The sequence below is a fragment of the Grampus griseus genome (assembly GCF_964374135.1).
Source record: "Grampus griseus genome assembly, chromosome: 10".
Lineage (NCBI taxonomy): Eukaryota > Metazoa > Chordata > Mammalia > Artiodactyla > Delphinidae > Grampus > Grampus griseus.
This window is the reverse complement of record NC_139004.1, coordinates 68467783-68492319: the sequence shown is the minus strand read 5'-3', so window position 1 is coordinate 68492319 and position 24537 is coordinate 68467783. Positions and strand designations below refer to the sequence as shown.

Here is a 24537-nt window from a genome sequence, read left to right as displayed (position 1 = left end):
TACGGAACCTTGAACCTGGCCACAGACTGGGCTCTGCCCTGGCTGTTGGGGGGAGTGACTCTTGTCTCGCCTAGCTGGTGGCAGGGCTGGGACTCAAATCCAGTTGTGTCCGATTAGGAGGCAGCATTGCAGACCCTGTCTTTTCTAAAAGAAGAGGCTGGAGAGGACAAGGTAGTTTGAGGGGCACTGCCAGAGTGGGGCAAGGGGGGCCGATATCCCAGCAGGGAGGAGTTCAAGAAGGGTCCATTGTTCCAGCGTTGAATTTCTCCCAGAATGGCGGGTGTGGGGAGGGGAGCCGTTTGCCTTCTCCACGTCCCTCTTCTGGGGTGGGTCCCAGAGCCATGGGTGTGGGGACCCATGGCACTGCTTGAGAAAAGACTGCATGTGTCAACTTTTCCAAAACTGGAGTTTTCGATAAACTGTACAATTTCCCCACGAGATTAGGACCACCTGGACCTCTTCATCCTCCTCATCTTCCTTATCCACCCCACCGTACGCCCTGGAGACCAACGCCACCAGACGTGATGCCACGTAAGCCGCTTTCTGACCCTCTGAGGGCCTAGTTTCCTCAAGATGAACCTGCCCGTAGAGTTGGATGAGATAGAGCACCAAGCACAGGGCTAGGCACAGACCAGGGAGAGTTGCTGTAAGGTATGACATTACATAACGTGTCCTTTATTTTTACTTAATTGGATTCATCACACTCTGGAGGCTGGCTCAGGATGGAACGTTCTAGAAAGGGAAGATTTCCTCCATTCCCAAAGCCAGGAGTAGTCCCTTGAGCTATTTCTGATCTCCAAATCTGGACTCAGACACAGCCGCAGGGCCCGGCTGGACCCTGTCTCCTCAGCGTTTTCCCTAATAGCATGCTCTTCTGGTTGAAAAATCTCTTTGCAAAGGCTCGTCCAGATTGGGTGTAGATGTGGCAGGGGTTGTGGTATTGGAGCTTGGTGGGTGGCAGGTGGCAGTGATGGCTGGAGGGCTTGCCGATTGCTTTGAATCCTGACTGCCTTCTCCCTTTCTGTTCCTGGCTGTTCCTGCACTAATGCCTGTGTCAGGGCTATCAGCTACCTCATTTCTTGATGAACATGACATGGACTTAAGAATCAAAGGTACCTCCAGGCAGCAATAGATTCTGGCCCTATAGCAGGGAGAGCCTGGGAGGGGAGAGCCCGGGGAGCTCTGCCACCTGTCGCGTGGGCTTCTTGATGGAGAGGGAGCCCTGCCACACCCATCTGCTACTCCATTCCTCAGCCCACCCCTCCCCAGGAAGGGGCTGCCTAAACCCAGACTTTTTCTTCTTTCAGAAACAACCATGGCATCCCCACACCACGGTAAGTGCCAGCTCCCCTCAGCCCCCCTCACCGTCCTCACCCCCAGCCTGCTCTACCTGCCCCCAGAACCACACCTGCTGTCCCAGCCCCCATCCAGCCTCCTTCTGTCATCCTGCCGCTGCCTGGGCGGAGCGTGGACCAGCTCTGTGTGGACCTCAAGCGCTCTCAGGGACCGACAAACCTGCTCTCAGACCCTGGCCAAGGTGAGAGGTGCACACCCAGTCATACACCCAGAGAGAGCCGGGCACCATGCACCCCCAACTTCCCACCCCAGAAAAAACGGTGGGAAACCTGCCCACAGAGACTCACGGGCAGTCCTCATCCCAGGTAGTAACATGGCCAAGCCCCTGAGCACCGACACTTGTGCTCATACGTCTTCCCCACACACCTTTCACTGGGCACCACATATGCAGGCCTGAGTGGCCTGCACCCCAGGATGACCAGATGTGGGCTTACCCCCAGGCACTGCCATACTTCAGGGTTGGGGAGACAGGCCTGGGCACAGAGCAGTGCAGGGGCCTGTCATCCGTGCCCAGAGCGCCGTGGAGACAAGCCCAGAGGAGGAGATGAGAGCTGTCCTAGGGTCAGGGGAGGCTGCACAAGGTCATATGGGGGTGACTGGGCCTTGGCAGAGAAATGGGGGGTCCACAAAGTAGAGGAAGGGGTAGGCAGAAGCACAGAGCCCTGAAGGAAGCTGGTGGGGCTGTAGGGGGTGTGGAGGAAACAAATGGGGGGAGGAGGTAGGTGCGCTGGCCAGACCTGACCCCGAGTCCCCAGAAGGGTCGAGCTGAGCTGTCAGGTCAGACGTGGGGACACACAGCACCCGGGATGCTCAAATGTACACCTGCAGAGCCACTCACAGTCAACGAACATCTACGGCCCCCTCGTTTCCCCCAGACCTCACACACTGTCTCCCGTTTCATCACGCCAGGCCCAGAGCCTGTTTGCTCCCTGAGGCTAGGGAGCACTGATTTTCCCTCCCACTCTTGGCCACGGTGCCCAGCTCAGGGTCAGGCACGCTGCAGGGGCTTCACGCGCGTTTACTGACTTCACACGAGACCTCCCTCCTCAGAGGGCTCGTCTGAAGATGGCTGTCACCCAAGACTTGGGGGCCCCTCCAAAGCTATAGGGAACCAAGGGATGAGTGGAAAGACTGTGGGAAGCAGGCCCATGGTGGGAGGGGAGGCTGGGGAAGGGGACCGGAGGTGAGTGGGTGAAGAGCGGCTCGGGGGGTTGTAGCCGGAGGGACCACCTGTTCAGGCCAGTGCCCAGCTGGGACCACAGCTTCGACCTCTCTGCTCCCGGCCCTCTCAGGGATTGAGGTGACTGGCCACTATGAGACAGAGAAGGGCCACTTCTCGTGGATTGAGGTGACCTTCGAGAAACCCCAGCTGCAGGTTCGTGCATCCCCTGAGCACGTGGTAGTGACTCGGAACCGAAGAAGCTCTGCATACAAGTGGAAGAAAACTCTGTACTCGGTGATGCCAGGGTAAGCCACAGGCTGGGGACCGGCGGTGACCCCTCACCCCATGTTAGCTGGTGATGGGACGCCACAGGCCTGGGGACGGAGTGGCTGGGCATGAGTCCTCTGCAGTGGGCCGCACCCACAGGAGGGGCAGAGATGCACAGAGCCCTGTACCTACCCCTCCTGCTCTGGAGGGTGCCAAGGGGTTGTCCCGGGGGCCTGGCTACCCTCACACCTAACCCAGGTCACTGTCCTGTGCAGGGGATGGTGTGGTTTGGAGCTGCTCTGCTGAGTGACCCTAGGCAGGCTGCCTAGCCCCTCTCACTTCTAACTAGGGATAATCATCTGGCCCTGAGTCGGAGGGCTGAGGGGATGGTCCAGTGAGAGAATGTGGTCGGGGAGCACTTTGCCCACAGACAGTATGGTGCCCACTGGGCATGCAGGAAGGTGCGCTCTCTATGTGGTGAGGTAACCCTGACAACGAGAGGTTGGAGAGCGCTGTCCATCAGGGGAGGTTATAATTGTCATCCTTAACTTTGAAGCTCTATTGAGGAGAGACAGGTCCCTCTGACATCAACACCGGGCAGCTGGGGGGTACTGGAGAAGGATGGCGACCTCTTCTTGTGGGGCTTCCCCTGTGTGGAGCCTTGCAGAGGTAGCTCTCCTGCTCTGGGAGTCACGAGGGGCCTGGGAGAGAGGCCAAGGACCCCGGCCCTCTTTGAGCCGTGTTCTCTGAGCCCCCAGCCTGTGCTGAGTATGTTGTCCGCTCCCTCTCACCCAGCCCCTCCGAAGAGACTGGTTCCCACTTGATACATGAGTGCACACCTGGCAAATCTGAGGGGCTCACCTGAAAAGCTCCCCATTTCATAAAAGATCTTAGTTTCCTGCTATCTGGTAGACACACAAAGATCAATAGCATTTCTGTGCCTTGGACATACACACTAGAAGATGGAATAAAGGATTCCTATCAATCGTGGTGATTGAACGTCCACATACTTTCATGAGCTGCAGAAGATGCACATAAAGAAAAATAGACCATGGCTTGTACACTGAACTCTGTCAACAAGACGGTGTAAGTTTAGCGCGTTTCCATTGAAAATAACCTCCGAGTCACAGCAGGGTCTTATTCAACATGCTTAAAGGAATCTAACGTTCCTAAGAAAACAAAAATGGTAATAATCTCAAAGATTATTTTACGTTAAAAAGGAAGGCATTCGAGAAGGACTTGCCCTTCTAGACCTTAAAACACATGATTAAACACTGATCATCAGAAGAAAGTGGCACTAGCCATAAAAACAAAAGGGACAGAGGAACTGTATCCTTGAACCCCTAAGTCATATAACTCATGAGAAACCAAATCTAAGAAAACCAGAGGGAGAGGAACCGTTATCTCATGTTATAAATAATCCTGGGATAGGGGACTTCCCTGGCAGTCCAGTGGTTAAGACTCCGCGCTGCCACTGCAGGGGGCATGGGTTTGATCCTTGGTCAGGGAACTAAGGTCCCGCATGCCGTGCAGCATGGCAAAAAAAAAAAAAAAATATATATATATATATATATATATATATATATATATATATAAAATGCTGGGATAACCAGGTATCAGTAAGTTAACCTTGGTCCCAGTTGACTGAGGAAACTGAAGCCCAGAAGACTGAAGGGACCTTCCACCAAAGGCCACACTAGGAGATCCTGAGGACAGGAGGGCAGCCCCTGCCCACTGCCATGCTGCTGCCCACGCCCCCTGCGGGCACCTCCTTGCCTCCCTTCCTGCTCAGGACACAGGTTTCCCCACAGTCTCAAGATGACCATGGACAAGGCGGGGCTTCTGCTGCTCAGCAGCCCTGACAGAGTGACCATCGGCCTGCTGTCCTGGGACGGCCCTGGGGCGGGGCTCCGGCTCCTTCTGCGGGACACTGACCGCTTCTCCAGCCACATCAATGGGACCCTTGGTACGTGGCTCGGGACGTCATCAGAAACCGCCTCTGCCTGTGAACAGGCAATGCCATCACCTCTGCACGTCCCCCAGCCTCCCTCCGTCTTTATTCCTCGCTGACCCGCCCTTTGCGTCTCAGGCCAGTTTTATCAGGACGTGCTCTGGGAGCCCCTGGCAGCAGCAGATGACAGCAAGCAAACACTGAAGGTCCAGGGGCATGACCACTCTGCCACCAGGTGACTCAGCACAACAGGCCACTGAGCCCGGCCAGGGGTGGGGCTGGGAGCCGGGCTCTGAGACCCCCACTCCTCTTCTGTCCCTGCCTGGGAACTAGACAGTCAGGTGTCAGGTTAGACAAGTCTGACCCAGCTTTCAGTGGCCCCACAAAGGATGGTCAACTCAGACCCACAGAAAACATACCAGCCCAGAGATCACTAGAGTGAGTTGGGAGCAGTAGGAAACTCCCCCTGAATTCCTAGAGCCCTGGCCCCTGGAGACCACACACAGCTGGGTGCCCTTGGGTGGCCAGGCCTTGTCAGCCTGTGCTGGAGGGAACTCTAAGGGACCCCAAGACCCTCCACCTTCCACATTCCTATCCCTAGCTGTCTCCCTCTCTTCCCACCCAACCTGAGACATGCTGACCACCTGTCCGTCTATCCATCCCAGAGAGCTCAAGCTGGACTACCAAGAGGGGCCCCCGGGAATGGAGATTTCCTGCTGGTCTGTGGAGCTGTAGTTCTGATGCAAGGAGTTATGCCCACCCGCCGTGCCGCCTGCTGGGTGCAGATGGCTGCCACCCTGCGACCACAGGGCCACCTGTGGGTCCTGTAACATCATGGGGAGAGGTATTTGCGCTCATTAAAATAAAGAGAGGTGGTGTGAACCCAGGGAGTGGGCATCTCTGGTCCCATCTGGCCAAATCCCAGAGCCTCAGGATCACGTCCTGGACACATAGCGTGTGTAACATTAGAATCATCCGCCATCAACCCTTCAAAGACCTGAGGCCAGTAAGGCCCATGGAGAGCTTTCAGTCTGGTCCCTTCATTTCTCAGGCAGGGAAACTAAGATTTAGAGAGATTTAAACCACCCAGTCAAAACGTTGCTCTTGCTGGGGGCCTAGGGCAGGAGAACACTCCTGGGAGCAGCGTTCACTCTGCTTTATGGTGACATGGTCCATGAAAACCAGTTTTGACTCAAAAGAAGAAAAGTGACCTGGGTAGAAGTTCGTCATTCTCAGCAAACTTTTGGGCCCTTTTGCAGTGGGATTTGCCAGACATAATTTGATTTTCACACCTGTGCTCAGGAACAGGCCTGTCTTCTCACTACCTTGCAGAGAAGCTGGCAGTGGAAGACAGAGGAGACAGAGATGAGGCCCCAGTCCCAGGAGGGAAGCAAGGGTCTGTTCCCAGGAGCTTGGGCTGTTGAGGGTCTCCTCTCCTGTTTGTGCCCCAGGGTTAGGCACCCCAAAGATTGCATCCAATTCTTGCACAGGCAAAGCATACTTTCAAAACATTTATAATTATTTCACCTACTTCTTCAAAAATGACACAAGTCTTTGGCTTACAAATAAAAAACATAAAGAGAATAAAACCAAAAAACAAGAGAATGAAAATAATAGAAAAGAGCCAAGCAGGAGGAGAGTTAAATCAGAGACACCAGGGTAGGGGAAGCTGTAGCAGCAAAAAAGCTTTGCTCTGAGCTTCCTGGCAGCCAGGGTAAAGCAGAAAACGAGTTCATTTGCTTGCTGAGAGGGAGCAAGCCAGAGCAGGGAGAACATTCTTTTCCCAGCTCTTGAGCTATACAGGGTGTTTGCTGAGTAAGTCTTTCTAGAAGGGTAGAAGAGAGGCTGGTGGGAGGGAGGGGTCTTCAGCAGCAAGTTTGCCCAACACTCAGGAACACTCTTTCCTGCACTACTGCCTCCCCATCAAGCCTGGGTGGCAGGCAGGGGTCTCAGGCAGAGTCACTTTGTGAAGGTCACTCAGAGGGGCTCAGACAAGAGCTCAGCGAGACAAGGGAGCAGCTTCGGGGGCTCCGCTGGACTTGCTGTGGGGCTGGCCCTGACATAGCGGAACGAGACGCCGCCACCTGGGCTGGGCTGTGGCATTTGTGCCACAACAGCGGGGTCCTGGGTGACTTTCTGGCCCAGCCAGCACCTGAAGTGCGTGAGTTCTCTGTGAGCAATTGGAAGTAGGTCCATGCATGTCACTGTTTTGTTCACTGCATGCTTTCCAGCACCTGCTTGGTCCAGGCCCTGGGCCGAGTGCTGCAGGTACATTGGGCACCTGACAGACACAGCTGCCACCCAGAGGACAACCAGGTGCCACAAGGAGCCCAGAGGGAGGCATCTTGCCCAACCTGAGGAATATCAGGGGAGGCTTCCTGGTAGTGTCATGGTTGGGATTGGACTGGAGTTGAGTTTTGAAGAATAAAGAAAAGTTAGCCCAGTGGAAAAGGAGGGCAGGGACACCAGGGCCAGAGCCAGGACACTGCACTGAGTCCAGGAAGGTAAAGGGAAGCGGTGCCGTGGGGTGAGGTGGAAGGGCCGCTGGCGAGGTGGGGAAGCAGCCCCAGGCCAGCACCAGTTGCATACACCTCGCCATGGAGCTTGGCTTCTATCCTGAAAGCCCAGGGAGCCTTCACAGGCTATAGGCAGGGACAGGCACAGCCAGGACAAGGTGGGACTGGGCAGAGGACAGACCTCCCTGACTGTGTGTTGGGGGAGGGGGCAGCATTTGGGCTGGGCACATCCTGCTGCCCCTCTCCCAGCCCGCTGGGTTTGGTTGCTAGCTGGAGCAACAGGACCTTTAGATAGGCACCTCAGGAGGACCAGAAACTACCGTGCCGATGCCTTTCACACGCTCCATCTGGCAGGATCCTTCTCCCCGCTTCATAAGTGTGAAAACTGACCTCATGATGACTGGTTTAAAGCTACATGGCTCCTCAGCCGACCTGGGACTGCCCACTTTAGGGTGTCCCATCCCAGGCCCGGGCCCTTTCTGCCAGCCCAGCCTGGACCTCTGCCGCTTTCAGTCCAGGGCCCTGTCTCATGTGGCCCTCTCTCTAGAGCGGTAACAGCGCCTCGGGGGCTCTTCTGGTGACAGATGTTCCCTCCTGGATTGCCCTTCTCCAGCCCTCTCCAGGCCCCCAAGCCAGTGTGGGCCCTGGGCAACCCTGTCCTGGCTCAGACAGAGGGGCCCCTCGAGTGGGAGGTAGCAGAACTTCCTGGTGAGCCATGGCCAGACCCCACTCCACCCCACCCCGCTGGCATTCGAGACCCTTCCCAATCTGACTGCAACCTCCTCCGGTCTTACTGTGTCCCCCGCTCTGCCGTAAGCGAAGCCACCCAATACTTCCTTCAGCCGGGTACCTTCCGCCCAGCGTGCCGTCAGCCCCTCAGGCAGAGAGAACAGCAGAGGCAAAGGATCTGGGGAAGGAGGGGTTGTGTTTGCAGAACTGGAAGCAGTTTGTGTGCCTGGAACGCAGACAGTGAGAGGGAGAGACCGCAGGAAGGACTTTTGTCTTTGTCCCAAGAACCCTGGGTGGGAGATGTCATTTATAGGGTTTCAGACAGGGAATGATGACCAGGTCTGCACTGCAAAAAAGCTGTCTCTGGAAGCAGGAGGGCTGGGGAGGGGCAGTTGCTGTTGTCCGGGTGGGAGAGGGTTGTCCAGGCTGAGAGCCTTCAGAGCCCCTTCCCTAGGAACCTCTGGCTGACCCCCACCCCACCCAGGAATTACTGTGAGTGTGCAGCAGGTGGTCACCGCGAGGAGTGATTGGAGGATCCCAGGGGTCCCCAGCCCAGCTGAAGGGAAACTTGGGTACCCATGCAAGCAGGACCTGGGTTATTAAACTATGTGCTCCCAGATCCTACCCCAGAATGTTGGGTTTACCTGCTGAATAGATGGGTTGTTGGGGGGAGCGGGGGATGGGCGGGCAGATGGATGGCGAGATGATTAGAGTCGAAGGGTGGATGGCGTGCACAATTAGCTGCAGGCTGGATCTGCCCTGGAGCACTCTTTGCTCCTGAGTCATAGAAGGAGCTTCAGGCCTAAAGGTCCTGGTAAGAGCTTGTGAGCCACGACCCTGACTTTTCCTCTGACCCTCCTGAACTCTGAAATGTAGTCAGTCCTTCCCGACTTCTCAGAGCCTCTTTGCTCTCGAGTCAATTCTTGATTTTTTCCTTCCCCAACCATCACGTGTCTAACTCCCCATAGTACCACCCCAACCAACTGTGTCTTTCAGCCGCATCGGTGGAGAGGCCCAGGAAGTTGCCTTCCTAGCAGCCAGCCCTTCCTTCGAGCTGCCTGTCCCCTGGAGCAGGGGCTCATGGAAGCATGCAGACACTGGTAGCCGTCCGGTTTCTCCTTGGCCTTTACTGTCACAGCCCTCCATCAGGCCCCACACTGTGCCTCTGTTCCAGATGCCATGCAAGCCCTGCCAGCCGCCTCAGTAGGAGCTGGCATGTCCACTCAGAACAGGCTGGGGACAATGTAGTCGCTGTGGACGCCATCAATCAGCCCTTGCCCATTGTTGTGGACGAACCAGCAGGCAACTTTTGTGCCAACGCTGACGTCCTTCCTGTAGTCCTTCTGGGAGCCCCTGGGAGAAAGGAGAGAGATGCACGGGGTAGGCAAGATGGCTGCTGCGCCCAAGGACCTAAGGTTGAAAAGGCGTGTGAAGTTGCCAATTCTAGGAGTCCAAACTCTGGTCAAGAATGAGGCCTTGTGACTCCTTCTAGGGGGTCAGATTTGGCCTTTTCCCAGTTAAAGGGGGCCAAGACCCCAGAGGGAAACAAGGATGCCCCACAGACGACAAGAGCCAGATGGGCTGATGTGCGTGGGCAGAGAGAGCTCCTTCCTCCTGTCTTGTGACAGGGCAGGGTGAGGACGTCAGTAGAGTCTCCTCACCGGGTAACTGTCAGCCGATGGTTCTTCACCACCATTGTGGCATCTGGCTTTGTGGGGTCAGAGCCTGGGTGGACGTCAGACACTTTAAAGTCAAAGGGGTGGAAGAATTGTCCTGGGAATAAAAACATTCACACTGTCAGCCCTGCCACCACCATATGTGACATGGCCACTGGTCTTCCAAGGTAGATGCAAAGGCTGGATGAGGTGTTGAGCCCTGGGTCCAGGGTGGTTAGGCTGGCCCTTTGCATGGCTTTTTCCCTCCACCATGTGGCCTGAACAACCTGAGGCTTGAACGTTTCGTACCCAGCAGCCCATGTGTCTGTGCTGACATCCGATGACTGTCCACCACATAGAAGCCCAGGAAGTCATGGTGGATGGGCTGTTTCTTCCACACCTGATGCAAGACAACCACAAAAGTAAGCCCATCTCCAAAGGAGACCACCATGTTCTTCTTGTCGATCGTCACAGACAGTCTAGGAGAGAAGAGGAGGTCAGCAGTGAGGCCCAGTGGTCATGACACCAGGCATCTGAATCAAGGGTATCTCAGCAGGAGACATGACACCTGAGAGCGCACAGACTCCAGAAACTATGTCAGGGGTGCTGGAGAGAAGACGCTTATGCATGTTGACTGTGCACTCCACTGAGTGGGTCCCTGCTCCTCTGTAAGCAGGAGAAGGGGCTGTCCTGGGCGTCTGGAGGCCCGGGATCGAGCCCCAGCTCCACCACTGGCTTCCTGTGCGACATTGGGCAGGTTCTGCCCCTCTCTGAGCCTCTGTGGAACTAACACCGCTGCCCTGCCCACCCAGCTTGGGGTGATCTGAAGACACACGAGAGGCTGAGGAGTTTGAGAACAAGCGAGTTCAGCCAGACATGATGCATGTAGGGATCTTGGTCACTCTCAGCTTGCTTGCCAGGTCCACCTAATGCTTTCGTCCACACAGCGCTTCCCTCAAGGTCAGTCCTGCGAACTGTCTAGCTACCAATACTGCCTCTGATGGGGGCCCCAGGGGTTGGTGGGGGGCCACCATGGTCACCCTCCCCTAGGCAGGGGCTGAACTCTGAGGCCACTGGTCTTTCCTGTGAGCCCTGTGGATCTTCTGTCCTGCGATTTGTTCAAATCCCTCCTTAGACCCTTGCACTATAGCGCCTCTCAGAGACCCAGTAGTGGGGCTTTACCCATCCTGTGTGACCGTGACCGTGTCCAGCCAGCTGAACGTGCTCTGTGCAGCCCCATGCCACAGGGTGATCCTCTCCGGTGTCACCTCAATCTGGAAGTCCATCTGAGCATTGGCAATGCCCAGCTTGCCAAAGTAAGTCTTTCTGGTCTGGGAGTCCAGGCTGCTTCTCTTCTCACCAATGATCTGCCCGTTAACTGTGAGGCCTGCCAGAGGGGCGGGGTAGCAAGAGACCAGCAAGACCTGAGTCCAGGCTGGTCTTTAGGGACACACCTTCCCCTTCAGCCAGCCTACTGAGGGGTAGCCCAGTGGGGGCCCCATTGAGAGACCAGGACTTCAGAGCCAACCCTGTCTGTTCTTAGACACATGGGGGTCACACTACTGGCTGAGGGCCCACACTGTGGATCTGCCCCTTGCCTGGGCCAGTGTTGTTCAGACAACAATGATTCCCTACACACAGGCCGGGTCCTGCCTGCATGCCCAGGCTGCACTTAATTCTAACCATCTCCCCAACACCACTGGCCCCGGGGGCACTAGGGGAGCCTGTGGCTCTGGGTGGAATCTGTAATCCCTACAGGATGTAATCTACGTATAAGATGGGTGACTTATAGGCAGAGTGAGGAGCCAGTCCATGTGCCTATCCTAGGGACTCCAGGCCCTCCCAGGAAGAGACCCTGGCCCCAGCCCGCAGTCCCCACCTGTGACAGGGTCCTGAATGAGGCGCAGCACTGTGCCTGGGTCTTCGTCAATGTTGAAGCAGATGGCATCATCCTTCTCTGGAACTTGGATGATGAAGTGGGGGTCCCCATCCACTGAGTGCACATAGAGAAAGGGCTGGCTTCCAGGGTCTCTCACTGTTCCGGGGCCCTCCCCTTGCCTCCTAGTCCCCATGGGATGGACTCCTAGACAGGTAGGAGGCACTTGGCCCTGGGCCCTGGGCCACGCCCCAGGAGCTGGGGAACTCACCGTAGTAGGGTGTCTGGGGAGGCTGGTAGTTGGCTGTGGACGCAAAGGGAGAGAGGGCTGAGCTAAACAAGCAGGCGGGGAGGGTCAAGGACCGCCACCCAGAGTTCGGTTCATGCCTCTCCCCTCCTGCTCCCTAATGCTCTTAAACCCTCGTCTCCTCAGGACCCCCTAGCCATCTGCCTGTCCCAGAGAGCTGATTCAGGAAAGACTCCGGAGGGGGACGGCACAGGGCCACGCTCTGTGGCAGCGGGCACATACTCACTCAGGTAAGCCATGGAGGGGATCACTGAAAAAAGAAGCCAAAGGGCAGGCGTGAGCAAGGTCTAGGGGTTCCCTCCGCCCAACCCCATGCCTTCTACCTGTCTCAGAGCTGCTGGTCCCCAGTGGGGCCCCAACCCTGACAGATAGAGGGTGGGAATATGACCCCCTAAGTTTAGGCTTTAGAAATGGGACATGCCTAGGAAACTCCTTTCTAGGGCTGGTGGGTAATATGGGTGTAGTGTTAATACCGGGGCTCAGCGCTTCCACGCAGCTAAAATGCAAGCCGTCAGTCAGTTTCTGTGTCAGGAGCAATGCCGTCCCCCACCCCTGAACTCCCACCCCCAGGGTGGGATGAGGCTCACAGGTGATTGTTGTCTTTGGTAGTAAAACACCCACCCAGACGCAGGCGGGCACACATACACACACACACACACACACACACACGCACACGCACACGCACAGTGACTACATTTCACAGGGCTGTTCAGAGGGCAAAGCCATGAGCCATTCCAAATATACTGCTTGGTTAGGACAGCCTGTATGGATAGAGACAAGGCAGGCCGATAGGGGCTGGGGAGGCCCTGACTGGTGGTGGTGGGCTTGTGGGGCGGGTGATGGTCAAATTTTACAATGAGAGAAACGCAAAGTGCTGTGAATTCCAGCGCAGGCGCTGGAACCAGGCTGCCTGGGCCAAAGTCCCGGCTTGGCCTCCTGTTGACTGAGTCATTGAGCAAATAGATTTAACCTCTCTGTGCCTCAGTTTCCTCACTGTAAAATGGAACCATGAGAGGACTCCCTGAATGGATTGCTGTGGGATTAGTCGAGTGCTAATTAAGTTGCTAATTTTTGTAGGTCACAGAATACTTTCATACTGATTGTCCTTCCTTGGGCAGGGGAAGCTACCGTCAGTCAACTGACGAGAACCCTTAGGCTCAGAGTGGAACAGAGCCCAGCCCCAGGCCCCTGGTGAGTTCACAGCAGAGCTGGGAGCTGAGCCAAGGTGTCCTGAGGGCCCCTCCCCAGGCAGTACATCCCCAGCATGATTGAAAACGCCTCCTTGGTCCTCTCTTGTCGTCCTCCTGGGACACCCACCCAGCTGTGGCTAAAGCTCACCTTCTGCATCCACAGGCCCTGGGAGGGAGGAAGAGGAGAAATGCATTAGAGGCCACAGACTCCTGGTGTCAGGGCCAATGTGACCGACTTACTGCCTGGCCAGCCAGCCCCAGGCCTCGTGTGGCCCCTGCAGGAACCAAGAGCTCCTGGAGGCAGAGGCCTGGCCCAGACCGGCTCTTTACCTCCCAGCCCCAACCCCCATGGCCTGTGCCAGTTGCAGGGACGCTCAGGACCCCCCTCTTGGGGTCTGGTTGAGCAGGCCTGGTCCCAGCCTCCAGCTCTCAGGGCCGCTTCCTCTCACAGTCCCCAGGCACCTGCTCCAGGCCTAACTTTTAGGTCAGAAGTGCTTCTTCTTGTCTAACTGAACCCTTCCATGCTGCAGCCTAAGTCCCTTTCCTGGAAATGACCCTGGGCAATGTGCCCTTTTAGAAACTTCGAGGCTCCTATTCACACTAATGGCTTCGCTCCCTCTACAACACCCTCCCCATCCCTTGGCCAGTTTTCCTTCGATGCCCCCAGGACCTGCGCTTCTCAGAAGGTCTGGTCTCCTCAGCCTGGCCCTCTTCTCTTCAGGGCACCTAAGGCCAGGGGCCTGGAAGAAGGCCTCTGAGTTCTGGCCCCTACCCTCCGTGCCCACCTTCCCCAGGCTTGTCGGCAATGGCTGTCTTGTTCTCGTTGTCCTCAGGCTTGGTCACCACCATGGAGGTCAGTGGAGTCACGAAGTGGTACTTGAGGGACAGGTCCAAGGCCTGGGCTGTGAGGTTCTCCTTCTCCTCGCCATGGGCATTCTTGCTGTGGGGAGGGGCGGGGTGGGAGGGTCAGCCCAGGACCCTCTTCCACCCCTCCCAGTGGGGTCCCTCAGGATAGAGCCCACTAGCACTCAGAAAAAACTGGTTCACCAGCTCCCTGGGACAGACGGACATGCCCTGATTCCTCTCTGGACCTCAGTTTCCCCACCTGAAAAATACAAGGGGCTCGAGATGGCCACTGCAACAATCAGTCATGATAGAGTTCACATGCTGAGCGCCAGCGGCTTTCCTGGCCGAGCCCACTTAACAGAAGGCTGACACGGCCCTCTCGCATGGGCCCGAGCTCTGCTCCCTGTGGCTGAGGGCTGGGGTCCCAGCCCTTGGTTGTGTTCAGCATCAACATCTCTGTGGGCCCATGCTGGGTGCCGGGAACAGGATGCTAAGGCCCACCCCTGCCCTCGAGGTGCTCCCAGCCTGCTGCTTGAGCCCCAGATGATGGACCCGGCTCTACTCCAGGGAAAACGGGCCATGGGGCCTGGCCAAGAAGAGGGCAGGGCAGCTGGAGTGGGCGTGGAGGTGCACTTCCTGGGGTGTAAGTTTCCTTCTCGTGGGCTCCCCCCGGGGCATAGCCAGCACAGGGGGCTTCACAGGTAGGTGCTGGGGCAGTGCCGGGGGCTGAGTGCGGGGCCCGGCCGTGTGAGAGGTGGGCCAGGGTCACCATTTCTCCAGCAGCTGCTCGATAGTGAGGTAGGCCCAGAGCCGCTCAATGTAGTTCCCAAAAATGTAGTCCCGCTCCTTCAGGGCCTTCTCCATCTCCTTCATGTCCAGCTCCTCAGTGAATGTCAGGTCGTTGATGGCCTGGGGCAGGGGTGGGAGAAGGTGAGAGGCTGGAGGCCTGGAGCCAGGAGCCAGGTGGGCCTTGTTCAGGAGCTGCTGCTGCTGGGCCGTCAGCCAGCAGGCTGGAGCCCTATCCGTGCGGATCCCCCATCCCCAGCGCACAGCCGGGCCCCAGCCCAGCTTACCCCGTGGCCCTTCACGTCCGCCTTAAAGCTGTTCATGTCCTCATCTGCCAGGCGCCCAGCCACCACAATCTCAGAGCCGTCGTAGAAGTGCTGGTAACTGCTCTGGGTGAGGTCCAGGATGGCGTTCTCCGGGTACTCCACCTCCACATCTGTCAGCAGCGGGTTGGCCACCTCCTCATAGAAGCCCTGGAGTCCAGATAGGGGACCTGCTCATCTCAGGCCACCAGGGCGGGCAGAGAGAGGACAGGGTGGGCAGGCTCCCACTGGCGCCTCCGCGGGTGGTTGAGTCTCCCGGGCTGGGCCAGTCCTGGCTCCTGATCTCTACTTCCATGTGGCCCTGACTGTGCCCTTCAGTTTGTGGGTGCCCTTCCTCACCACGTTCCCCCCTCCCCCCAGGTAGAGACTGGGAGGAATAGAAAAGGAAAGGACAGAGTTCTTGGCACATAGAAAGGACTCAAGAAATGTTTGTTGGAACGAAAGTAAGAAGGAAGGGTGGAAGCCGACTAAAGAAGGCAATGTGGGGTGAGAGCATGGAGACCCGGAGACTGACAGGAGGAAGGCCGGGGGTGTCCACTGCAGAGGTGGAGAAGCAGTCACCTGTGCCAGGGAGGAGGGGGAGGGTACCAGATTTAGCAAATGAAAATACAGGACATGAGTTAAACTTGAATATCAGGTAAATGACAAGTGATTTTTTAGTATAAGTACAGCTGTCATGGGATGAATTGTGTACCCTCAAAATACATAGGTTAAAATCCTTACACCCAGTACCTCAGGGCATGACCTTATTTGGGGAAAGGGCCTTTACAGAGGTAATCAAGTTAAAATGAAGTGTTCAGGATGGACTCCAATCCAATCCGACTGGTGTCCCTATGAAAGGGGGAAATTTGGACCCAGAGACAGACATGCACACAGAGAAGATGATGTGAAGATACAGGGAGAAAATGTCCATCTACAGGCCAAGGAGAGAGGCCTGGAACAGATCCTTCCCTCGCAGCTCTCAGAAGGAGCCAGCCCTGCCGACACCTTGATTTTGGTGTTCTAGCCTCCAGAACTGTGAGACGATAAATTTCTGTTGTGGAAGCCACCCAGTTTATGGTAATTTGTTAAGGCAGCACTAGTAAACTAATACAGTGTCCTATGCAGTATCTGGAGCATGCTTGCTAAAAAATTATTTGCTGTTTATGAGAAATTCATATTTAACTGGATGTCTTGTATTTGATCTGGCAATCCTACAGAGGAAGCAGGTCTGTTCTGTGTAGCCCACAGACAAAATCAGAACCAGTATGGATGGGTAAGAGATAACCAGAGGTAGATTTCAACCCAAGAGGAAGTTCTTTCTAATAACCGAAATTGTCACACAGTGGAACAGTTTCCTGAGGAAGTAGTGAGCTCCTTATTCCCAGAGGTGTGCAAGACAAGACATACCTGCAACTGCACATTGGCATCGGAATCCTCATAAATGCGGCGGGCAAGCCCGTGGTTCTCCAGGGCCATACGCTCCAGGAAGTTATAATTCAGATTGTTGCCAAAGCCCAGGTTATATAAGGGGAACTTGCCACCAATGGCATTCCGCACATTCTCTTGGATTTTTTCAGGTCTGCTTTCACCTACAGGAGAAGGAGGTGTTCACGCTCCAGCCACAGCCCCGGCGGCTGTCAGGAGAAGCTGTCTGGACAGATCTGACTCCTACACGTGCAGTTGGCGGAGTCATGGCCACCAGCCCTTGTAGAGGCAGACGTGGGAAGGCCTGGCAGGGAGGCAGGGCCCTGCCCTTGAGGGGCTCACAGACCAAGGGGGACCCTGGAGAGAGCTGCCCAAGGTCTTGCAGCACGCCAGCTACAGAGCCAGGAGTGGCAGCCAGAGTTACACCCGCTGCCTCACCCACATTGGCGTCCCCGTCGGTCAACATGATGACAATGGAGGTGCTCCTCTCCAGGACTCTGTACTCCTCCCGGGCCTTGTTCAGCATACTGATGCCCTTCAGCAGCGCGTCGTTGATGTTGGTCACTGGCACACAGACAGACAGACGGCACCGTGGGAGCGTGTCCTCAGGGTGTCAGGGTGGAGGAGGTCGAGACAGCAGGCCCTGCTCACGTGCCCAGGGACCCTGCCTGCCCATATGTGGTGGTACTCAGTAAATATCGACTGAATGACTCAGTGAGTGATGAATGAATGACTGAGTCTTTCAAATGAGTAAAAAGACCAGCCTCTCAGGGCTGCCGGAAGGATAGATGCACACAGTGATTGTAAGAGCAATTTGGAGAACAGTCAAATGGACTCCCAGCCCCTCTCACAGGGAGGAGTGGGGAACAGTATAGACATCACTTGTCATCTTTCATACAAAACTGCCATGGATAAGGGTATCTTGCTGGGGCTAGTGGGGCACCAGGATCACAGGTTAGAAACAGAAAGAATGGCTTTCCCTAGACCACAGAGAAGACACCCCAGTATCTAGCCTCAGGACTCCCCACCCCCACCTCTACCCCCATCCAGGGTCTGCCGGGCCTGGACCAGCAGAGTCTCTGCCCCAAGGCAGGAGGGAGATAGGCTGCTCAGGCAGAGAGGAGTGGCAGGATGTGGCTCCCTCCCCTCTGTTCTTACTTCCTTGGTCACGAATATTCATCACAAATTTCCTGGCCTCCTGGATGTTCTCAGGAGTGGCTTGAACTAAAGTGTCTTTCCAAGTGGTCACACCTCCACTGAACAGGATGAAATTCAGGTAGTCATCCTCTTTCACATCCTCCAGAATTTTGAGGAGGGCATCCTTTGTCTGGGAAGGAGAAAGACAAGCAGACAAGAAGATGTGTTCCCAGCCTGGGCTGGCGGTGAGGCCCATGCCATCTGCAAAAAAAGGGGCAGATGATTTGTGCCTTTTTAGAATCCTGTCCCCCTTTCCCATCTTTCACTGGAAATATTGGCTTCGTGCACTTTTTAAAAATCTCTCTCTCCCTCCCACACGTCCCACCCCCACCCCCTTTGCCCCAAGGAGAGTACCTGCTCCATTTTCCGACCGTGCATGGAGCCACTGACGTCAATCACGAAGACCACGTTCTTGGGCACCACCGGAAGGCCTTGAGGTGCAAAGAAGTGCACGAAGTAGCCATTGACGATCTGGAAAGGGGAGAGAGAGAGAGGAGGCCAGTATCCCTTCAGCAACCTCACGTTGGCTGCCCTTGCAAATAGGACGCAGCCGTTAACCAGCCCAAAATAAAGATGTCCTTTCCACCCCTCCAGGGGTGCCACACGAAGGCTCTGGACTACCTATCGTCCCCACACCTTGCAGGAAACTCATCCTTGGGCTGAGGATCAAGGGTGTCTCACTAGATGAAGCTGCAGCCCCTCCCCGCATCAGCCCTCACTCCACCATGGTGGGGAATCTACCAGCCTGGCAGAGCCAGTTGGCGGGTACCTACCTGCACATTGGCTGGAGACTCTCTGTTCACGTCATAGGTGATGATAAAATCTCCTTTGAGGAGGGAGTCCGTGCAGGTTGGGCATGAACGTTGTTGATCCAAGCTGGGCTTGAAGGACACGTGGCCCTGAGGGAGGGTGATGGCCAGCCTTGCTCAGCTTGGCCAGGGCCTGCCCTCTGCAGACCTCAGCCCGGGGCTGCCCTGGGGAGCACGGTGCAGTCCTCATGGCGAGGAGCCTGTAGGTAGGTGCCTGGGCAGTCCTGCCACCCTCTGGGGTGCTCAGCCTTTCTGAGCACCTCTCTTCCCTTCGGAGATCTGGAGGTCCTTGGAGGCCAGGGGCCTTATCTGAGCCAGCCTTTCACTCTTCCTGCTCACTGGGCCCACAAGTCCCTTAGCTCTGCCTGCACTAAGAAGCCACTTTGGGAGGGGAATTCTGCACCATGAAAAGGAATTTCATGTTGGGTGGTATTGTGTGTGTTGTTGCCAAGAGGAGGGGGAAGGGAGCAGAGTAGGGAATGGGGAGGGGGCCCTGGGTGAGGGCACCGCCTGCAGAGGCCAGCAGCCCTCTGAGCATATGCTCCTTGGGTCTCACCCTGGGAGTCCTGACTGAGATTTGCTGTCCATATAAACATTTATTCATCCACTGCCCATGATCAGCAAGGCCCCTGGAATTGCTGGGGACCTTCGGGACCAGAGCCAACCACCAGTACCAAGAATAAAGTTCCCTTTTTTCTTTCACCCCTCATGTGGAATCAGATCTAAAAAACTCCCTCTGGCCTCGGTCTCCTTATCTGTAAAACAGGGACCAGTAACCTGCCCTGCCTGCTTCCCAAAGTAGAATGGGACCAGGCTATATAAATGGCTTCCCTGTCCCCCAGTGCAGTTGAGACCCCAGTTCCTCCGGCAGGTCATCATCAGCAAGCAGCCCCCTGCCTCCAGCATCCTCACTCCTGACCCAGGGGGCCTAGGAGAAAGGGGATGTTGCAGACTTATCCCCCTGCCACACACACACACGTGCACTCTCTCTCTGTCTCTCTCTCTCTCTCTCTGTCTCTGTCTCTCTCCCTTGCATCAGTCAAATCCCCAGGTTCAGACTCGCCCTGCTAGGGTCAGTGTTCCTGCACCTGCCCCCCAGGCCCGAGGGGCATCTACACCACCTTTTTCCCTGAGAAGGACTTGGTGAGAGCGCTGCTCAAGAGGTCATTGGTGATGAATGAGGCTTCAGCATCCAGCGTACTGATGCCCTGGGGCTCGAAGATGTCTGCTGTGATCTGAAATGGCGAAAGGTAAGGAGATGTCACTCAGTGACAGTGCAGAGCCCAGCCTCCAGGACAACAAGGGCAAGGAGATGGGTCAGTGATGTACAAGGAGCAGCCTCTAGGACAACTCTGTGACAGCCAAGCCTGCTGTCTCCCACCAAGAAAATGACCACAAGGGCTTTTAAGTGGGTACTCTGACCCCAGAACTCTTCTACTACCTGCCATATGGTGCCCCAGATTCTACCACTAAAGCATTTCCTTTGGCTTTCCACTCTGATGTAGGTAAAATGCCCATGTAAGCAGTTAGAAGCATTACAGAGACACTTTGTGATGTTGCCCCCAAGGGCCCAGCACCCAACCTGGATCTGCCAGGTGCCGCCCATCCTCCTCCCCTTAGCCCAGGTGCTGTAGCCAGCGCCAGTGTAATTCCCCCACGCCTCCTCAACCAAGTGGTGGGGGCTGGGTTTCTGTGTTCTTGACCCTGCTGTGAGGTCTGCCCAGGGACCCTTCCCAGCACCCTGCCCCCAGCAGTTTCAGCAGGGGCTGCAGGAGAGCAGCTGATTACCTCAAAGTGCTTGACCAGTTGCTTGGGCTGGACCTTGAGGTACATCTTGTACTTGCCCTTGTGCCTCTTCAGCAGCTCCTCGTAGGTTAGCTCAAAGGTGACCTTGCTGCCTGCAGCCACATTGACTGAGACGGTGAATTTCTCCAGCTTCCTCCCAGAGGCCCTGGATGGGGGTGCAAGACAATGACTGCCCCAAAGACAGCACCAGCCCATCCTTCCTGGGCTTTGGGTTCAAGTCCCTTACCCTTGGGGGAGACCCCTACCCACTCTGAGCCTCGGTTGCCTCAAATTCAAAATGAGATAACATTGTAAGAATTACGGCCCTTTTGCCAAATAATGATAATAATAGCTGCTGTTCTGTTGTTTGTGTCTCTGAGGGCCCTTACAGCCCTGAGTTCTCCCCAAGGCCTGGGGGCCCACACTTACTTGACCAAGCCAGCTGTCTTGCCCTGGGACACGGCCTTTTCATACTGCTTCTTGGCAACTTCCTTCTCTTTGACATTCCCAGGGTAGGTAACACCATCAATGGTCCTGCAGGGATAGAGAGCTGCTGGGGGACTCATGCTGAGCCAGACTCCCCTCCCAGCCCAGAGCCAGCGGTCGTGATGACACCCACAAGGTGAAGTTGGTGATGAAGGCTGTCTTGGGCAGCTCCACATTGAAAGAAACCTCCTTGGCAGTGTCTGCGTGGTTGACGGCCCTGGTGGTGACGACATTGTGAGCGAAGCGGGAGGTCACCTTGCAGTGGACCTTGGTGCTGTAGACTTCGATGCCATCGACCACCTGCGGGAGAGGAACAGTGTTCAGCAGATGGTGACCAGCCAGCCTGAGGCACCCGGAAACCAGGACTTCCTCCTGGCCTCTCCCCTTCAAGCTCCCCTTTGTGGGCTCCAAAGCTCCTGCCTGGTAAGTGGCCCCTCCAGTCTCCCAGTCACCCATGTCAGAAGCCTGGGCAGCATCCTTGGTTGCCACCTTTAATTGGCCACCACTGTTCTGATGGTCACTCTGCATCCTTAGCTCTATCATCTGTTTACATACAGCTGTAGCCAGTGAGATGGTATAAAAACCCAAATCTGACCCTGTCCTTCTGCCACTTGAAGCGCTCCCGTTCTCACCACTGCCCTCAGGACAGTCTTCCCCCTGGCCTTGGGGGCCTCCAGGCAGGTGCTGCCTCTGCTCATCCCGTGCTCCAGCCATGCCAGGTCCTAGCTCTTCCTGCTCATCTTCCACACCTCAGCTTGGAAAGAGCGTGTCCACACACACACCCCAGCCCGCCCCTTGTGTCCTTTGGTAATTGCCTGCTTCTGTCTCCCAAATAGGCCCTTGTTTCCTATCTGAGGGCAGTGCATGGGGATGGCCTTCGTGCCCCCCAAAACCCTCTTTCCAACGGGGTGATGGACCAAGGGACGCTCTACGGAGACGTCTGGGTTAAACATGGATATAAAGATGCTTCGTGAAGGTGTGACGGGGCCATTCACTGTGTGTCTCCTGCCCTGTGCATGGGGCCTGACAAGTGCTCGGTAAGTGTTTGTGGGAAGATGGACTCGTGGAAGGGTGGTCCTCTGCTCTATCAGCGGGTCCGAGGGCCATGGTTCCGTGGTGCTCTTTCCCAGGGCTCTGGAGTCACGGCGGGGGTCTGCGAGGGCAGGGGGCCATAGGCTGTTTGCCAGCTGGAGGGACCTGCCATTGTGGCCCACTCCTTCTGCTGTTGGGCAACTAGCTCCGTCCTGCCCTGCCCTGCCCCATCCCTGGTGAAAGTTCTCACCCCTTCCGGGAGGCTCCGTTTCTGCAAAAACAGACAAACACAGGGGTCAGGCCAAGTCCAAGGCCACAGTGGCTTGGCAATAGGCTCTGGGCTGAGGCCAAGGTTCAGCAATGACCCCCCCACACACACCTCGAGGGGCCTCTGGACATGGACCCACCCAGAGCCACATGTCGGAGTAGGAAGGGCTCTGAACAGATGGGGAAACTGAGGTGCAGGGAGGGAAGATCTCCAGTTCACCGGGGGGATCAGGGCAAGGAGGACCAAAGCCAGAGCTCTTCCCCTGCCCCATATACCCTGACTCACTCTGCCCTTCCCTGGGCCCCAGGCCCCTGAGGCCTCATCCAGACCCCACCACCACTGTACCCCACACAGCTCAGCTCGGCCATTCCTAGAGGCCTCTACCCTTGTCTCAGACGTGGACCTTCACAGCCCCTCAGTGAGGTGAGCTGATCGTGCAGCATCACCCACCTGACGGGTAGGGAAACAGAGGCCCAGGAGATTTAAGAGCCTTGCCCAGGATTAGGGAGCAGGTCTGGAGCCCAGTTCCCCGCATACCAGCTCTGTTCCCTGCAGCTCACCGCCCAGCCTCTGCCTCCTCCGCACCCTACACACAGGACTGCCGGCCTGGCCCCTCTGCCTGCCAGATGGTGAAGAGGGGGCAGATTTACCCCGAGTAGCCGGCATAATCTTCTAGGGAAGCCAGAGACCGCCACACCGGAGAGCAGAGCCAAGATGAGGCAGGGCCACCGAGCAGACGCCATCGCTGAGCACACTGGCGGCACCTGGTCTCCTTATATGAGCAAGCCTAGTGTTTCCCAAGTGGGGTCATCGACCTGCAGTGTGGGCAGGAGGAGCGGGAGGCGGGAGGATCCCCCAGGAAGCTGGACACGGGTGGAGTAATGGGCCTGGATCTGACTGTACCAAGGAGGCCCGGTGGGTATCGTCAGCAGTGTTAGGACTTCACTCCCGGGGGCTGTGGGACAAGGAGGCCCCCGGAGAAAGCAGAAGCTCTGTGTTGGCAAATGGGCCCCGAGACCCCCTGGGAGGGGGCAATGGGAGTCACAAACGGCATCTCGGCATTGTCGCCGCACCGCAGACGTGCCTCCTGGCCTCCTGGATCACAGTCACCCCCCTCTTCTTGAGGCAGCCAGGGCACCAAACCAGACCCATCCCTCTAAGGCTCAGATCTCCATGGCTGACCCCTTGCTCATTACTCTCTCTGTCTCCCGCGACCCCTTGAAAAGGACAACTCCCAAGTCCTGTGGTCCAGCTCCAACTTGCTTTCTGAACTTAACTCTCTTCTCACTGGCGTACCTCCCCCTTCTCTGCACATCACATCTCTTATCTCTGCCAGCCTGTGTCCCTCCTTCAGAAGTCTTCCTCTTTTGTCCCCTAGCTGACCACAGACAGCCCTGCTGCAGGCTCCAAGCTCCCGAAGGGCCTACATTCTGTCATTACCTTTGGTTGAGGTTCTCAGGTTTGGATCTGATCACTCTCTCTAGACTCTGAGCACCTGGAGGGCCAGGCCACGTGTCACATTCATCCCTGTGTTCCCAGTCTGGCCAGGAACTCAGCTGCCCTCGGCCTCTTGGAGAGTCGTTCTCCTGAAAGTCTCCAGTGAGCCTGGAATTCTGCTATCCAGGACAATGGGAGCCTCAGAGGCAGGGTCTTATCCCCTCCTAGTGGGGGCTGGGTCCTTCTGGGCCATCCCAGGGCCCTGCCAGCCCCTAGACCTTCCAGAGTGGCTACCATGTGCCGGCCATACCCATGTTCTTCTGAGCAAAGTGACCCAGTGACCCTCCTACTCGGCCACTAGTGAACAGTGTTGATGAGGATGCCTGAGCACAGGACAGCTAATTTATGGATCGTACCATGGTCTTGACTGAAAGCCACGAGTGTACTTGACTGTGAGATGTACAGAGAGAGTTGACTGCTGAGGGCAGAGAAACAGAGTGAGAAGACAGAAAGCAGAAACTCTGAGGCAGCAGAAGCCATGAGGAAGGAGTGGACTAGTGACTGGAAGTCGCAGGAGCCACAGAAGTAATGACAGAGAGCTGCAAAGTCAGCAAAACAATACTGGATCAACAAAGGGAGCTGCTGAGGCCCGGCTGGGGGTCCCTGCTCTCCTCAGGCCTCCTGAACCCTGACCCACACTGCTGGCGGGCACTGAGTTCAGGACTGACACCTGGGAGCAGAGAGAAGGGCCCTGCAGTCTAGCTCCCAGGACGTCTAGTTCATGAGGTCATCTTCAGCGTCGATGGTCGCTGACCACTGGGCTCTTGGGGCTGTGGCAGGGGTGGCAGAACTATTGTCCTGCCAGCATTGCCCAGTGGCTCCTGCTCACGGCCCTGCAGCCGCCTGAGGAGCTTTCCCCAGCCCCTCTCCTCCAGGCTACCGCCTCATCCCCCAATACTTGGAGTTTTGTGGGAGGGACAACTCAAAGTACGAAATTCTGCGGTTGCTCAAGAGGCCCCTGAGGGACAGCTGGGGACTTGGAGGGACCCAGAGTCATCATACAGAATTTCGAATTAAAGGAATCTAGGAAATCTTCAGGTCCACCCCATTTCCACTCTAGAGGACGGGAAAAGGAGGCCCCAGTTGGGCAGA

General features: G+C 56.3%; 2 protein-coding genes across 4 annotated transcripts in view; one reads left to right on the top strand and one right to left on the bottom strand.

The window, feature by feature from the left end:
• ITIH4 (inter-alpha-trypsin inhibitor heavy chain 4) overlaps window positions 1–5714 on the top strand; it is a 14778-nt gene extending 9064 nt beyond the window's left edge. The window contains exons 14-22 of the mRNA XM_082663529.1: window positions 75–171; window positions 445–531; window positions 1059–1112; window positions 1308–1334; window positions 1421–1537; window positions 2649–2823; window positions 4597–4751; window positions 4875–4971; window positions 5402–5714. Coding sequence (XP_082519655.1) covers window positions 75–171; window positions 445–531; window positions 1059–1112; window positions 1308–1334; window positions 1421–1537; window positions 2649–2823; window positions 4597–4751; window positions 4875–4971; window positions 5402–5471 — 879 coding nt within the window. The 3' untranslated portion in view covers window positions 5472–5714. The remainder of the gene's footprint in view (window positions 1–74; window positions 172–444; window positions 532–1058; window positions 1113–1307; window positions 1335–1420; window positions 1538–2648; window positions 2824–4596; window positions 4752–4874; window positions 4972–5401) is intronic.
• A 3209-nt stretch (window positions 5715–8923) lies between these two features.
• On the bottom strand, window positions 8924–22703 carry ITIH3 (inter-alpha-trypsin inhibitor heavy chain 3; the record flags this gene model as incomplete). Of its 3 annotated transcripts, none has more annotated exons than XM_082663296.1 (22): window positions 8924–9334; window positions 9643–9754; window positions 9946–10115; window positions 10819–11023; window positions 11516–11629; window positions 11784–11816; window positions 12046–12069; window positions 13158–13175; window positions 13795–13949; window positions 14625–14764; window positions 14929–15114; window positions 16354–16535; window positions 16810–16935; window positions 17530–17698; window positions 17923–18039; window positions 18342–18467; window positions 19499–19612; window positions 20166–20328; window positions 20592–20696; window positions 20782–20948; window positions 21931–21951; window positions 22599–22703. In XM_082663296.1, 22 exons carry the CDS (start codon window positions 22689–22691, stop codon window positions 9205–9207), a joined length of 2670 nt encoding a protein of 889 aa, XP_082519422.1. In that variant the 3' UTR covers window positions 8924–9204. The 3 variants fall into 3 exon arrangements, with proteins under 3 accessions (XP_082519422.1, XP_082519423.1, XP_082519424.1); XM_082663298.1 differs by having other exon boundaries at window positions 9197–9334; window positions 9946–10036; XM_082663297.1 differs by lacking the exon at window positions 21931–21951 and having other exon boundaries at window positions 22599–22691.
• Between the last annotated feature and the right edge of the window lie 1834 nt (window positions 22704–24537).